The sequence below is a fragment of the Pituophis catenifer genome, unplaced genomic scaffold, assembly GCF_029215685.1.
Source record: "Pituophis catenifer annectens isolate HBS135680 unplaced genomic scaffold, rPitCat1.0.hap2 SCAF_7, whole genome shotgun sequence".
In the NCBI taxonomy this organism is placed as follows: Eukaryota; Metazoa; Chordata; class Lepidosauria; order Squamata; family Colubridae; genus Pituophis; species Pituophis catenifer.
In genome coordinates, this window is record NW_027256887.1 from 85,742 (window position 1) to 102,698 (window position 16,957).

The 16,957-nt window shown below is 42.0% G+C and overlaps 1 protein-coding gene across 1 annotated transcript in view; it reads right to left on the reverse strand.

Moving 5' to 3' along the window:
• The window catches only part of PCLO (piccolo presynaptic cytomatrix protein), a 104,995-nt gene that overhangs the window by 72,113 nt on the left and 15,925 nt on the right, over positions 1–16,957 (reverse strand). Inside the window, exon 3 of the mRNA XM_070947118.1 lies at positions 13,496–14,824. Coding sequence (XP_070803219.1) covers positions 13,496–14,824 — 1,329 coding nt within the window. The remainder of the gene's footprint in view (positions 1–13,495; positions 14,825–16,957) is intronic.

Below are 16,957 nucleotides of genomic sequence, written 5' to 3' on the forward strand. Positions count from 1 at the left end.
AGCAGGAGGGAGGCAGCAGATCTTTCTGAGATAGTTGCTGGGACTTTTTAATGATCAAAATCCAGAAAACTGAGGTCAGGCTTTGTGAACTACAACAAAACAGATGCTGAGGGTTTTATTAGTAAGGTAAGAGATCTTGCAAAAGGATAAGTTTAAAGACATTTAAATTTTTAAAGAGCAATATTTGATATGTAATGTATAAACCAGTATTGGGTTTCAAATCCCGGCGCTACCGGTTCACTATGGGTAGCATGCAGGCATGGTTTCTGCAAGCATTTTTGATGATGTCTAGGCGGGTGGGCAGAGCTTCCCACCACCACCGCTACTGGTTCGCCCAAACCGAGAGCAACCCACCACTGGTATAAACATTTCCACGGCACAAATTTAACAAAATCTTTACTTTAGAATGCAAGTACATACTGGATTTAGAAAGAAATGGAACATATCTGTTATTTATATTGCCTCAACAATCTCTGGAAGATCTGATTCAAGCTTAGGAACTGTGGTTGTTAGCTGATATTTTATTTTGTGTTATATATCACTTACTGTTTATTTGTATCCTGTTTACTAATTTATCAACCCAGCTTTTTTCAGTTTTTGCTCTATCTTTTATAATCTAGATTATTTTGTTTGCTTTAGTTTTCATTTATAGTCATTCTTATTTTCCTTTTGCATTTTAGATTATGCATTTTATACAGTTAACTTTTGTAAATATAACATTATTTTTAATTATTATATATAAATTTTATCCTTACAGTGTTTTAACTTTGATTAGTCTATTATAGCTTTGCTAGTGTATTTATTATTTGTTTTGATGGCTGCCCATTCCCCTGCCCCCAGTGATACTGGGTGGGGCTTACCACTGTAGGAACAAACGCCTGTAAGCTGCCCAGGATCATGAATGCAAGCCAGGTGGATACGTAAACTGAACAAACGAATAGACAAACAGATAAAAATACAGACGATACAAAAATAGATCAGGAAGTAAAATGCATAGTATCTGCAGAATCATAAGAAGCCCTGGACGTAGTGAACAAACAAGACTTTGTTCCACATTCAGGGTCCCAGGCTCAGGCACAGGGCAATGCACCGGAGCTGGGGAGGCCTAAAAGCCACCGCTGCTCAGTCTTGAGGCGAATCCTGTCCCTCCTCACCTGGACCTCCGCCCCGCAGGGATCAGGCCCTGGGACAGGATCTCCACGGCACGGATTAGTTGTCCCAGGTCCAACCGAGCATCACAGGGATTCAGGCATGGAGGCTGCACATAGCAGCCCAGAGGGAGAGTCACTGTCAAAGAAGACCCATCAGGGCATGGGTGGAGATGGGTCATTTAACCTTCTGGGGCAACCAGCTTGTTTTTGGAATCTGCATAAGGAATCTCCAAATGACCCAGTTAAGCACATGGAACAACCGGGGGCATGCTTCTTTATAACCTCCAGGGTTAATATTTGGATAAAAATAATGTATGTTTAGCTATTGTTTTGATTTGTCTTTCCCATGCAATCTGCCACAAACAGACAGTGATTTGGCTCTGGTCTGTACAGTGGCCTGCGCAATAGGCCTCATAGCTCCTATTAGGACATTGGATGCCGGCTGTCTGAACGTTTAAGGAAGGCTTCTTCTTCTTCTTTGTCTTTGTCTTCTGTTTGTGTGGAATTGAAGCCTAAGTGTATCATCACCTACAAAAACACCCAGATTATTTTCAGCTGAATATATAGGTGAGATATTTAAATGCAACAGAGAGACCAAAAGTGCTAAAATAGAATCTCTCCAGAGACCTGTCAGGTTTCATGCCATGGATCTGATTTAATGAAGTGATTTTCTTTGAATACTAAGTGGGGCTAGGGTGCAGCAACACAGAACTATTTTTTTTAAAAAAATTACAATTTAAGTGTACACTATTTTACTTTTTCTGTCTTATCAACTTTTTTCCTGCAAAGATGATAATTGTGCATAAACAGGCTATCCCATAGCTTATGAGGGACATAGGAGGCTATATAGACGTTGCTATAGTCAATACAATGATCACCCCATAAGTTGGAGAAGTTGCTCCCTGCTTTGGCTGGCATGAAATTTTCTCTTCCCAGGGGGTTATCATACTTTCAAACAAATCAATTCAATGTCTGAAAATATTCATAACTTTTTTTTTACACAATATTTTTTTTAACATACAGCTGATAAGTAACATTGGTTGACTGTCACTTGCTTTGAAATCCACTCACTGCTGCAAACAGCAAGACCCTAATTTAGCTTGTCATAAGTAATATAATTTTGGCTAGTCTAGCAAACCTAGACCTGAAAAGTCTAGGTAATTTATTACTCTGGTTAATCAACAAGTCCAAGTTCAATTCAGTTCAGCATGTATTTATTTATTTGTTTATTTTGGTACAACAAAAAAACTGATGTTTATTCAAGCCCAGGCTTGATAGTTAACTCCTCCACAAAACACTTGACTATTGTATGGCAATAACTGTAAGCATTGCTAGAACTCCCACGTGCGAGGAATCCTATTGAAAAGTTATGGGGACAGTTTGGGATCGTTTCAAAGTCACAGAAGCTAGGCTGTCAGGAGAAAGGGCATAAGCCAATCAGACAAAAACACACTCTCTGTGAATCAATCCACACAAGCAGCATCTGGGAGATGTTTTCTGTAACAGTGTGGTGATAAGAGGTCAGATCAAGCTTAATTCTTGGTCACTTCAGGGAAAATACAGAAAGTGGTTTGGTGTTGCTTTTTTTTCAGAATATTTTTTGACTTCTCAGTTCAGTCTACAGTCTTTGGATTTCCCATTCTATTAACAATCAGCTCTGACTAGTTTCACATCTGACGCACTACCTGTGAGAAGTGCTTTTTCATCCAGGTAAAATGTCAACAGATGTTTTTGGCTTCCTAGTCTGATATAAAGCCTGGGAATTGCCTTGTGGTCACCTATCCATATACTAAGCAGGTCCAATCCTGCTTTGGTTTTTCAATATCAGCCAGGTGCAAGAACACTCTACAGTACAGGGCAGAGGAAGTAGAATATTGCTTTTCTTATAGACTTTAGAAGGATCCCTATTACATTTGCCTAATAAATTCTGGGTCTGGTTTCAGCATGTGGTTCTGTTTTTATTTGCTAGAATGCTGCTCTGTGATAATGCTTTACAAGATAGCCTACAATTTCTTTGATGTCTAGAACAAAACAGAGGGTGTTATCCAGTGGTGGGTTGCCCCCGGTTCGTATCGGTTCTATAGAACCGGTAGTAAAACCGGCCGGAGGCTCCGCCCACTGACCCTGATGTCATAAAAACGCTTCTGTGCTTGCGCAGAAGAGAGCGCACGCAAGTGAAGCAAGCACCTGCACACCTGCACACAGCCCCGTTGCAAACCAGTAGTAAAGGTAAGTAGAACCCACCCTTGGTGTTATCCTTAGTTAGGCTAAATAATCCTGTTAGATATTCTAATTTAGACGACACTGTCCAAGTTAAACTTCATCTTAGGTGAAATCTCAATCTCTGCGACAAATTCACTCTTCATTCATAAAGTTATAAAAGAGGAATAAATGCACGCATAGAAGAACACAAGAACTCAGTCAGAAAAGAGGAACCAACTTCTTCCCTGGTCCAACACCTTAAAGCCACAGGACATGATATTGACTTTAAAAAGACCAGAACTATCGCCAAAACTGAACACTTTAACAACAGAATAATCAGAGAAGCCATCGAGATAGAAAAACGCCCACACAGCATGAACAAACGAGACGATACCTCCCACCTACCAGCCATTTGGAAACCCGCCCTTATTGACAAACGAGTCCCCAACACGACGAATGACACCAGACCCACACTCACGAGAGCCACACAGGATGTCACCACCACACATCCACGCAGAAAGCAGACTCAAACCCACACTGATAATGAGCCACGACCAAGGACCAGAAGCCAGACCGCAGCTGCATCATTAGCCACTTTAAACCCCTCCAATCCATACATGAAGCAGACTGACACCCACCATGAAGAGCTTGCACGGCCACAAACATGAAGCCAAACAACAACAACGCAGCTCACCAGCTCAAATCCCCCTACAACTCAGACTAAGCTGAGCACAACCAAGCCCCCACCCAAACAGAACACACCCCCAGCCAATCAGAGCACAACCAACCCCCCATCCAATCAGAGCACAGCCAAGCCCCTAACCAATCAGAACACACCTCCACCCAATCAGAACACAGCCAAGTTCCCACCCAATCAGCTCACACCCCCACTAGCAGTTAAAAGGAAGAGACAGCTGCGATCTCACATTGCTCCTGGAAGCACGAAGCCGAGAACACCAGCCTGAAGATGACGAATGAGACTTCGTCGAAACGTCGCCAAGACACTTCCAATTTTACGTGGGAGAAGACCCGAATAACCAAAGACCTACATATATATATATATGTGCACAATGTACCGGTATTAGTAAATAACATATAATATCCTAATTGTACTTTCTGAAAACATGTGCAAATTAGAGAAAAAAAGTTTGGAAACTTGGAACTGACACAGCCAGCTGCAGCTTAGCTTCCTGCCAAATTCTTTAGAGAGGTGGGCTGCTGCCGGTTTGAACCGGTTTGCTAGAACCGGTTGTTCTGATTCTGCATGGTTCAGAGAACTGGCAAATCGGACCACCCCGCCTGTTTTTCAGGCTGTTTTCGACCGTTTTCAGGCTGTTTTTAGGCACTGTTTCCGGCCAAAATCAGCCTGGAAAACGGCCTGAAAACAGTCTGAAAAACACCCAAAAAACAGGTTGTTTTTCAGGATGTTTTCAGGCCATTTTTCTGGCCAGAATCAACCCGAAAAATAGCCTGAAAACGGACCAAAAAACACCACAAAACCAGGCCATTTTCAGGCCATTTTTTGAACTGTTTTCAGGGTGTTTTTCTAGCCAAAATAGGCCCAAAATGGCCTGACAACTGCCTGGAAAAGGCCTGAAATTGGCCCAAAAAATGGCCTGAAAGCAGCCCAAAAAACCTGGCTGCAAGAGGAAGAGAAGTCAGGTGAGCTGGACCCAGACAGGTCCTGTGTCCCCTCGTCCCAGAAGCAACAACTTTGCACTCTTCCCCTCTCTGCTAGCCCCCTTCTCTGCATGGGATTGCCCAGCAATGGAGATGGAGAGGGAGAAGGGGGCACATTTCTGTGTGCTCCCATTTCTATGTGGCACTCTCTCCTCAATGCTAGCGGCCGCCACTGCCCACTTCTCCCTCTCCGTCTCCGCTGCTGGGCAATCCTGTGCGAAGAAGGGGCTAACAGAGATGGGAGAGTGCAAGGTTGCTGCTTCTGGGATGAGGGGACTGGGAAGCGTCTGGGTCCAGTTTACCCAGTTTCTTTTCCTCTCGCAGACAACATTCCCAGTCTAGCTTGACGCAGTCTCTCTCTCTCTCTCTCTCTCTCTCTCACACACACACACACACACACACACACACACACACACACACACATAAACGGGTTGGATCTTTCTTTCCTCCCACGCCCCCCTCCCCCCATCGGAGACCCCTGGATTCCCTCACCAACCCTGCCTGTCCCATACAGGTACCACCCACGCAAGTGATGTAGAGTTGGCCATGCCAACTCAGTCACATGACCCACCCCCAGCCACGCCTACCCAGGCAGTCATTAGGGCAGAGAACCGGTTGTTAAAAAATTTGGAGCCCACCACTGGTTCTTTATTATTACCATGATATGTGAGTAAAAGCTAATTTCTGATGCTCATAGGTTTTATGCTTCACCTCAGAGGTGGGTGCTTGGAGGTGTGTGTCTAAGGGCAACACCTGCAGCTCACTAATTGTATAAAAGCATAGCAAAATAGGCCCCTCCGGTTTTTGTAAACGACACAGGCAATCATGTTCAATCCCCCTGCTCTCCACAACACAATATATAATAATGCTGAACTACATTGTAAGAATGTCATCTCCTCTTTTAACTCTACAATAAGTAAGTAGAGAAACACCCATTTCCATGGCAACTCCTTATTTATAAAAGTGACTATTGTTTGTGTCTGCGCTAAGATCCTGAACGTCTGGACTGTGTTTATAGGCCAAAGTAATTTCTAACCCAGGATGAGTTATACATCTTTATATTTTCTCTGTTATAAAAATAAAAGGCAGCAATTATTTCTCCAGACATTGGCTATGTCTATCATTAATATGCTTTTATGTGTTGGCCAGAAAAGCAAGGAGTGAGCAAGATTTCTATAAAGCAAAAGAGCCAAAAAAGTATCTTGGCTGCTTAAACGGCTGGCTGAACCCTAATTTGTTTTAATAGACAGACAGATAGATAGAACTGAGGATGGGGGAATTACAGTAGGGCTTTAGGAGGAATATCCAGGATTCACAGATTTTGTTTCCCTTCTGTTCAGTCATTTCTGATTCTCAGAGATTGGCCAGAAAAGTCCCTGAATTTTTCTTAGCATAATTTTTTTCAAAAGTGGTTTGCCGTTGTCTCCTTCCTAGGGCTGCGAGAAAATGACTGGCCCAAAGTCACCCAGATGGCTTTGTGCTCAAGGCTGGACTAGAACTCACAGTCTCCTGGTTTCTGCTGATGCCTTAACCACCACATCAAATTGACTCTCCAAGGACTCATTGGAGGACTCCACCTATCAGCCCTTTCAGTTTCATAAGTTCTAAAGCAGGCATGAAAAGAGAAATAAAACTCTCCTTTCCTTTCCCGTTTTGTTAGAAACTACAGCAGGGGATAGTGGACACTGCAGTTATCTGGAGACAGCAGAAGAGAAGAGAAAGAACAGGAGAAAATTACAAAATACAAAGACCTGAAAACAGAAATAGGATGACTGTGGGGGAAAAAAAGGGAGGTGGGGAAGGTAGTGTTACACAAGTATGTTCTCAGGTTCGTCTTATGGTCACTCACTCACACACTCACAGGCCTGGAAAACTGCTACACTCAATCCAAAATCAAATCAGTGAATGTAAAATCACAGCAAACTTTTACTGATACTATATATTTTTGCGCCCTCTCTCTCTCTCTCTCTCTCTCTCTCACACACACACACACACACACACAGACACTCATCCACACTTACCCAGCATCCACTGCTAGGGCTGCCAGGCACTAGCCAGAGGGACAGAAGCCACCAAGTCTGGGATCCAAAACGTCTCCAAAAAATAGGGCTGGGCAGGCTTCAGGAACTTTTTATCCCCCAGGGTTGGCCTCCCATGTGCTCAGACCCAACTCCTTTGTTGGTCAATCTTGGAGGGGGGACTCCCACGTACTCAGGCCCAACTTTTGTCCTGTTGTTCCCTTAACTAACTCGGTTCCTTTCCTTTCCTTGAGGGAGCTTTTCCTGGCTTTCGTCCATCCCGCTCACCTGCCTTCACCTCTTCTAGGTGTGGTGGCTTCGGCCTGGTTCCCAGAGCACCATCAGTCACAGGCGCCTTGGGGGCAATCCCAAAACATCTGGACCACCACTGGAGCTCTGACCCATTCGCCGTCAGTCAATCACCAAAGGCTGCTTTACTCGGAACAGCACACAGTTTGCGTCAAGGCCTTCAACATCAAACATCCAAACCTGCCTATCCAAATCCTCAGGAAAGAATCAATAGTTGGACAAAAATACCAAATCCTGTCTATAAACATATGGCCGACTGTGAGACCAACCATAATAATAAACAAATTACCAAATACCAGGATTAGCCTACAACAGCAACAATCATAAAATAATTCTGAAATAATGTAAGCACATTGACCAATCCAAATAAAACATAATAATAACAGGAGGTTAAAAAAAAGCTTAGGGCAAAATGCAAGTAAAATATTCAAACGGTAGGCCAAAATTGTTATTCTTTGATATTTAACTCATGTTAAGAAATATAAAATACTTTTTAAAATTAAAATAAATATGAGCTGAAAAGGATGTAATGCAGATTAATAGGTATCAGATATCACTAAACTTAATGAAAAATGCATGGATTATAAGGTTAAAAAGACAGAAAATAGTTCTCGAGAATAAAACCTTTTTTAAGACAAAATGGACATTTATAAGAACGGAAACTTTTACAGGGAGTTTAGTGATCAAAAATATTGAAATAAATCAATTCATGTTTCCAGCAGAAATTGAAATCTAATTGGTTCCAGTACTCAATTCACCATTCCCCAGGATAGATTACTCTTGATTTTGGAGTTTCATAATGCTAAGTACTCACAGGACATGTTTTTCACGTTTCAAGTTTTCTAGTTTTTGAAAATTGTTGTTTTCTTTTTGCAGGTAAAAATTGAGAATGTTACCCTGACTATTATTTTTCTACTCGAAATGGCCTCTTGAAGGCAGGGCCCACAGAAGGCATCAAGTAAATGTAACACTGTGAAAGCATAAATGCTGAAAGGGAATTAAAAGAAAAAAACTTGCTTTGTGAGCTTCGGGCAGAAGAATTTCTGCCCCTGCAATTTAATGTACCTAAGTAATAACAGCTAAAAGGATTTATGCGTAAAATATAATGTATTCTTTAAAAAATAGCAGCAAAACAGAATACTCCAAACTTACATAACAGCATGCATGAAAAAAACAGCCAGAGGTACTAGACATTTAAAAGATCCAAAGAATCTGGGACAGGAGTGCTTGCAGAACTGTCACAAATCCTTCAAACGTCTACCTAGTGCCCACAGCAGCAGCAGTAAACTCAGACACGGAGAGAGCCTATTCTGAATGGAACTCTCTGGAAACTCAGTTGTTCAGGACTGTAAACCTTGTCTTGGGCACCAACTTTTAGGTAGCTGTGAAAGTGCCTTCTGCAACTACGAAGCCTTTGCTTGTCTCCAGCCGTCAAGCAGGTGAGTCCCTCCAGATTGTTGCCATTGGACTCCCAAGAGATCATGCCCAACTTTGAAGGGGCATTTCCTTGCCATCTTTGGCAGATCTAATTTTACAATATCTGCCAGAACCAACATTTGCTTAACTGTGGCGGCTCCGATTGCCCAGGGAGCTCAACCATATCATATTCAGAGGGCCAGAATGACAGAAAAATCCATTGGGCTGCCTAACACCTTTATTGAGGTGCCTAACCTACATATCTGATTGTCATCCACTTCTGGCACTGCAGAATACCTCTTCCTTTAATAACTGCAACACTATATATGGCAAGTCAAAAATTCAGCATATATCAATTTCCCTGGTACAGTGATGCAATGATACAATAAAAAAGAAATGGGGTTTAGCCATCAAGTTCAGCCTTTCTTGTAGTTATTAAGGCACTGGATTTCTACCAAGAAGAAGTTGGCTCTAGGGGTCAGTGAATACAGAGATTAAATGAAGTAGCTGGCAATAAGTACGTCCTTGCAAGCAGTAGTTGCCACTTGATAAACCAGCAAAGCAGAATCTATACAACTGCAGAAACTCATCTGAAAGGAATGGGTGGCCTTGTAACATTATGTTCAAGCATGTTTGTTCAGATTGTGTAATAGAATCTGCACCTGCAGGAGCAGTGTGTGTGTGTGTGTGGGGGGGGGAGTTTTAGCAATGCAGAGCTTTCCCAGAAAGAGGCCTGGATTAAGAGCTTCCGCAGTCTTGAGTTGCATGGGAGACAGAGGAAGAGGTCCAGGATAGCCACACCCTAGAAACTCTCAGGATATGTTTAGTACCATGATGGCAAACCTATAGCACGCGTGCCAGAGGTGGCACACAGAGCCCTATCTGTGAGCATGCGCACTGTCATCAGCTGCTCTTTTGGTTTCCGGTGTGCCAGCTGGTCTTTGGCTGCATCGGAGTGCCAGAAACTCAAAGACCAGCTGGACTTCGGGTTTCCGGCGCTCCGGCACAGCCAAAGACCAGCTGGGCGGCATGCATGTGCACACCAGAAACCCGAAGATCATCTAGCCAGCACACGCATGTGCACTGGCCAGCTGGTCTTTGGGTTTCCAATGCTCTGGTGTGTGCATGCACACACGGGTGCATTCCGATTTGGGCACTCGGTGCCGAAAAAGTTCGCCATCACTGGTCTAGTAGGTTAGAAGGTTTGGCTCCAGTTTGCCAAGGTATAAAGAAATAAAGGATTGGACTCAACTGGATCTCTCTGTCTCATCGCTGGGCCTGACCCTGACAGACTGCACCCTTCCTATACTTTGAGAGGAGTATATGGAACTCAGCCACAGATGGAGCCAGAGGAAACCCAGAGAGAGCTGCGGGTTATTCCTGCTGCTGCACTGTCCATTTGAAGTCCTGGTGGCACTTGGAAGAAGAGGACAGCTGAGGCTCTGGGTTGGATTGTGCCTACGTGACCCTCTCGTGGATGCCATCATTTCCCAAGGTTTATGGAGGAGTTGAGAAAAATGAAATGGGAGACATCTAGAGTGTTGGTTGGGATTCGACTGGAAATGCATTAAAGCCGCTGTCAAAGCCTACCTTGTGGCAATAAGGCAAAGAACCAGCAATACTTCTCTGCCCTTATTGCAGCCCCAGCACCTAGTGACCATAGCAAAGAGCAGAGCAAAGAAATTCTATGAGGTTCTTTGCCAAGTTAGGACGTACAGTAAATTCCTTGATTAAAAGTAGCTGGCTGCAGCCTCATTTCAGAGACAGCTTTGACCCATGGTCTCGTCAGAATGAATTTATACACACACAAATATAAATGTAGAACATAGAATAACAGAGTTGGGAGGGGCCTTGGAGGTCATCTAATCCAACTCCCTGCACAAGCAAGAGAGTCTATGCCATTTCAGACAAATCCAGTCTCTTCTTGAAAACCTCCAGTGATGGAAGGAAAGTGTTAAACAATACTTGCAGAAAGCGAATCTATCCCAGATTTCTAAAGACACCAAAATGATGTTAGAAGGAAATATAACGATGATGGAATTAACTGAAGCACTTAAAAAAACAAAAGAATGGGAAGGCACCAGGCCCGGATGGACTGCTAGCGGAATATTACAAGACACTACAGGAATCGTTGAGCCTCCCATTGTTAGAAGTCATGAAGCATATATTACACTTGTTCCAAAGGAGGATACCAACCCACAACAAATCAAGAATTATAGGCCTATATCCCTGCTAAATTGAGACTATAAAATCTTCGCTTCAATACTGGCAGAAATATATCTAAATAATTTCATACATCCTGATCAAAATGGATTTCTGCCAAAAAGACAGATTAAAGATAATATGAGGATAATTCTGGACACTTTGGAATATTATGAGGCACATCCTGAAAAACAAATGGCTTTGATATTTCTAGATGCAGAGAAAGCCTTCAATAATGTGAATTGGCGATTTATGTTATTACAGCTGGAGCAGATGGGCTTTGGTAGAAAATTTATTCAAGCCATAGAAGCTATATATCACAAAAAAACAGCAAAAGTAATGATAAATGGAGAATTGACAGAGTATATTGAAATAAAAAAAGGAACGAGACAAGGTTGTCCACTGTCACCTCTGTTGTTTGTGTTAACATTAGAAGTATTAAACAGAAATATTAGAGAAGAAAAAGATATAAAAGGAATGAAAATTCAAAAGGAAGAATACAAATTGCAAGCATTCGCAGATGACCTGGTTTTTATTCTTCAAGATCCATTAGAAACAGCAATTATATTGATAGACAAGATAGGAGAATATGAGTTAATATGATTAGTTTCCATCCATTGGTTCTTGTCTTGCCTTCTGGCAAGACATTCAACAATCTCTTGTTGAAATCAACTGTATAATATCTACCTCTTGTGTAATGTTGGTGAATTGTGAATTTCTGTCCTCTGACCTAGACTTAAATACTCTGATACCCTGACCTATATCTTGCAACTCTGGACTGGATTTTGAGTAGTCTTCTGCATGCTCCTATTAAAAGCAAACCACTCAGGCATGCTTCTTTCAGAAAATCTGTTTTGGTTTTCATTCCTCATCTGTTGTTATCTCCTCAACCTTGAGTAAATTGCTAATTTCCATGGCAACTATGTGTGGAATGTATAATTGAAACCAGAAGCGGGCCAACGGCTATGTCATCAGGCTTGAGGGCCCTATGGGAACGGTGAGTTGTTGAGGTGGCTCCACTGTTATTAATATCTGTCATTCTCTCATCGCCTTTTTAAAATTATAATATTAATTTTTAAACTGATTTGTTTTTTATATTATTATTTTTTTTAAATTGTGCACTGGCTAGAGTTGCATTTTGTGAGATGAGCAACTATGTAAATATGATGAATAAATAAATAGTTCCTGAACTATGCTTTTTCCTGTGAGGACCCAACTACACCCACTACTACATTGGAGGCAAGAAGAACTACTGAGATAAATATTCCCTGCACACATAAAGTCTGAAAACTGAGCAGAGGGTCTTGTAACCACGTGCACAGCTGTAGGGGCAATAGCCTTTTTTTTTAAGTGCAGAGAGGAGCAGATGTCCCTTTGGTGAATCAAAGGTTTGTCAACTCGAGTTCAGCCACAACCATCAACTCTCCAAGGCTAGCCAGGAACATCCACCTGTGTTGCTTCCCCTTCATTCATGAGCCTACTTTTCCTCCAGGAACTTAAATGTTTGGTAATCTCCTCTTTTTTTTTATCTCCCCAGAAGAATTCTGTGAGAAAAAAATGGCCAGAGACGGATGGGCCAGCAGCTCCAATCCAGCCAGAGAATTTTGGTGGCTGCAGTCAGCTCTTTCCAGTACCACAAAGACTCACCAATGCTCAAAGCTTCAAAGAATTCCTCCCAAATTTCATGTGCATCCTTACTAAGTGCCAGCTGGAAGACCATTTTTATGAGGAAACAAGGTTAAATCACAATTTACATGTCCAATTATCTTTTATGATAATGAAATAAATCTATCAAGAGATCTACCACAAGCTTTTAACAGAGGCAGAACTTAAAGTGCAGAGAACTATGAAAGACTGATCTTCCCTCAGCTACATGATTCAGCAAGCATCTGTGAGTTTCAACAAGTCTATAAATAGCAAGTGGGTTCTTAGCATTTCAGTTCTGCAGATTACTGACAAAAACTTAGAATAAGACTGGTTGCGTTTACTTGCATGGCATCCCTTTAGTATCTGGGTATTTGATATTAAATATCCAAGAAGAATCTTTTCTAAGGCATTTGAGCACTCTCTTCCAATATTACTGATGGATACGCAAAATAGGAAGGTAGGTTGCGCTATGATTTCGGCCTAAGTGCAAGGTGGCTTAAATTCACCTCGGTCTTGGGTTAACAATTCTCTTAACGAACGAAAAGTAGCTTTCACTGTGGGGTCTTTGCTCCTCTTTCCTTTCCGACACTATAAACTATAGTTTATATAATATATAAAGCATCAGCAATTTATTCCAAGACAATGAATTTCTTAAAACTTGCTCCATTGTTCAAATATAAGCAATATAGGGAATGAATGCTAGGGGGGAAAAAGCACTGCATATGATACACAATAAACTTTTAACCAAACCACCCGAGTCATTTTCCTCAGACTAGGAAGGGGTCAAATAATTGATATGCATGGATTGTGGGGGGAAAAAAGCAACTCATCACAACAACACTGGAGCAAAAGAGAGCTGCGCCTACCTACCTCTGTGATGTGGGGCGTGGGATTAAAGCCACAAAGGCTGCATACCACAATCCTGCACTCTGTGCACCTGTTGTAATTTGGAGTGTCTGTAGACCCCACATTCAGGCCAGTTTTGCAGAGAGGACACAGGGAGGCCGGTGGGGGCCCTTGGGGTGCTTCCGGTGGCCCCGCCCCCTTTTCTGTCCCAGCCCCATCAGGCGCCTGGGAGGCCTGGGCAGGCAACAGCTTCTTCTCAGTCTCTGGCTGGCTGGCTTCCTTTTGAGAGGTTTTTTCTGTCACAGGAGGCTTTGCTTCCTTCTTCGCAGGCGCCCCCTTAGGAGATGGTGGAGGGGGGTCTTTTTGCAGGACAGGGGGAGGGGGCTGCTTGGAGGGGGTCAAAGGGGTAGGTCCCGGTGCCTGAGCTCCTGGCTGGCCTGATGTGGTGATCAAATTGGAAGCCTGGCTGAAAATCGAAGCCCCAAATCCAAACAGCTTCCCGGTAACCGTTTCTGGAGGAGCTGCAGGAAGTGACTTGGGAGCATCGCCTCCTGCATGAAGGCCGAAACGCTTGGCTTGTTCCGGTGCTTTTGGAGGCAGTTGGGCCTGAACCTGAGGTCGGGCTTGGCTGGGCTTCGCGCCCATTGAGGCTTGTTGACCTTTTGGAGTCGATTTGGCATCTGGTTTGGGATTCAACTGGGGCTGGATTTTCATAGAAGATTCCTTTACTCCTGCTGTTTCAGCTTCCATTTGGACTTTAGCATTTAAATCGGTTTCAAGCTGAGCGCTAAGTTTTGTTTCAGACTTTTGAGAAGACACTTGAGATAAAGTTTTGCAATCTAGAGCGGCAATTATATCAACAGGTGCATGTTGGTCCTGTGGTAGGTTGTCATCTTCTGACCTCTGAAGGTGTTCCGCTTTACGTTGAGTGAGTAAAGGCTTGGAGCCATTTTGTTTGGAATCCAATTGTGAAGGTTTAGTTGCGGCATCACTTGTAAGTTTCTGAGGACTAGACTGCTTCTGTTTATCCTCACTTCCTGACAGCTTGGCCTGGACGGACTTCAGGGTAGATTCTGCCAGCTTGGGTTCAGCAGGAAGAGCCTCTGCTTTTGCAGGAGAAGAACTGGGCAGAGTAGCCTGCTTTGTTTGCGTTGGTGGCTTTTTCTGCTCCAAGGACTTGGTCGCATCATGTTTTAGAGCAGTTTCTTTCTTCTTCATAGCTGGCTGTGGTTGAGAAGCTGCTTTGGCTGGAGTTTCTTGCTTGGGTACTGAAGGTCCAGAGCCGTGAGCAGGAGCTAAGTCCCCACCTAAAGCTCTTTGCATCTGGCAGGTTAAACATAACCATTCTTTAATCTGTATGCATAATTAAAAAACAAACAAAACATCAAGACAGAATTATATCCATGGTACCAAAAGATTCACTTTACATTATTTGAAGGGACTGATTGGGTTTATTTTTTGCTTTCTTATTACTTTCTTACTTTCCCTTCTTAAATTTCCAGATACATTTCAATAAAAGAGTTCTCTCACAACAAGTCCTGTGACCATTAGCTACTTTATGATACCTTACTATTTCTGATCTGTTTTCTAAATCACGTCTTTAAAAGCATCAAAACTACATTTAAATTATTACCTTGTTATATTTGTGCTGGTTGAGTGCAAACGCATGGTCCATGTTAACTTTTTTGGTGGAAATAGAATCATTTGGAAACATTTTTTAAAGTCAAAATGGTTTGAAGAAAACATTTTGTTGTTATGACTGGAAAATCATAACAATCTTTCAATTCCACCGTTGATGTACCATCCATAATCTGAGTCAAGACTTTTAAGGTTATTATGAGATTTAAGATGGCTTCACCTGGCCAGAGAAATTCCCAACGGGACGACAGGACTGGTAACCTAGGACTCAGAGGAAGGGATAAGCAAAGGCAGAAGAAACGGATGAAGGGAAACAGGACAAGAATCTTGGATATTTAAGCAACTGCCATGTAAAGGGAAGAGTTGATTTCCTGCGATTGACGAGGCTTATTGTGATGGGTTGAAATTGTGGAGCAGTGCATGTGAACAAAAATTAGGAGGAAATTTCTGACTTTATGCACTGTCAACCAGGTCGCCTCAGGAAAGATTGAATAGCAATTTGTCTGAAATGCTTTAGCATAGATCAGTGGGTTGGACTGGACAACCCATGAAGTCACTTCCAGCTATATGATAAGCTTTACTTTTATTTTTATTAATGCTTCTGACCATGTGATAATGTTAATTTTCATTATTATAGACCACTGGAGTACAGAAATATACTTAACGAATGAGAAACTGATTCAGTTCCCATTGTTAGGTACCAGGTTTACCACAAAACACTTGAAAACTGTATCCAGTAGATTCTCACTAGATCCCTAGCTTCATTGAATCACTAGCAAAGAACTTTGAAGAAAAAAAAATCTATATTTAAAGATAAATATATCAAAACTTTGTAATAATTTCTTAGCTATATTAACAATATTTTATCAATTAGATTTCAAACCAAAAATACTGAATATCTTCTATCTTTAGATAGAAGTATGACAGAAATTTTATAAATATATTTATCATTAAACAAAGAGCAGAAAGGTGGAGTCCAAAGCAGTTTCTTAGGGCTCAACTCAACGTCCCTATTATCTCTTCACCTTCACAATTAATACACTGTGTATGCAAGATATCCATGAGACCGAGAGCTCCCACAGAACTGCAATTTCCTAGTAACTATTAATGCAAGATAAATGATGTAACTAGATTATATTAATCTGGTTCGGCAGGTCCACAACCCTTCAAAGGGGAGGTTGAGATTGGCGGGCACGAGGGAGAAATCGAATGCAATGACCTGTTTCCTTTTTAGATGTGAGGGTGAAGATAAATGAGCGGGACGTAGGTCAGAAGTAGAAATGTGAACCTTGTAATGTTTGCTTAGGCAGTGAGATTTTCAGCACTCCGAAGAATCTGTCTGCAATTGGAGACTCCCTAAATTTTTGGTTCATTATGCAGAGCTTTGTAGTTACAGCAGAGCAAGAAAACCCCAGTGGAAGAAATTAGGTCATGATACCACAGTCAGTTACAGCAATTCAGCCTAGCCAAGGAGACCTGTCTTATACTATTTAAAATGTTATACTTTTGCAACATTACTTAATTTATACATTTCATGTGGCAGCATGCTCTACTGGCTTAGGGGGCAGAAATGTACACATCAAGTAGCTTTTCCATTTTACAATCAAGAACTCACTGAAACTTAAGCTACACGCATACTTCATTTTTTGAAGACTTGCAGCATCTGTTTCTGATTTTTAAATGAACTTGTAAGAAAGTTAGTAATTTAATATACACGAGAAACTTGTAAGTAAAGCAATATTGATTCAAGATTTGGGACATCAGCCTCATAAAAAAATCCCAGTAAACTCTTCACTTTTGGCATATAATTTCTTTCAAATACTTCTGTGGGAGAACTGAGGAGTTCAA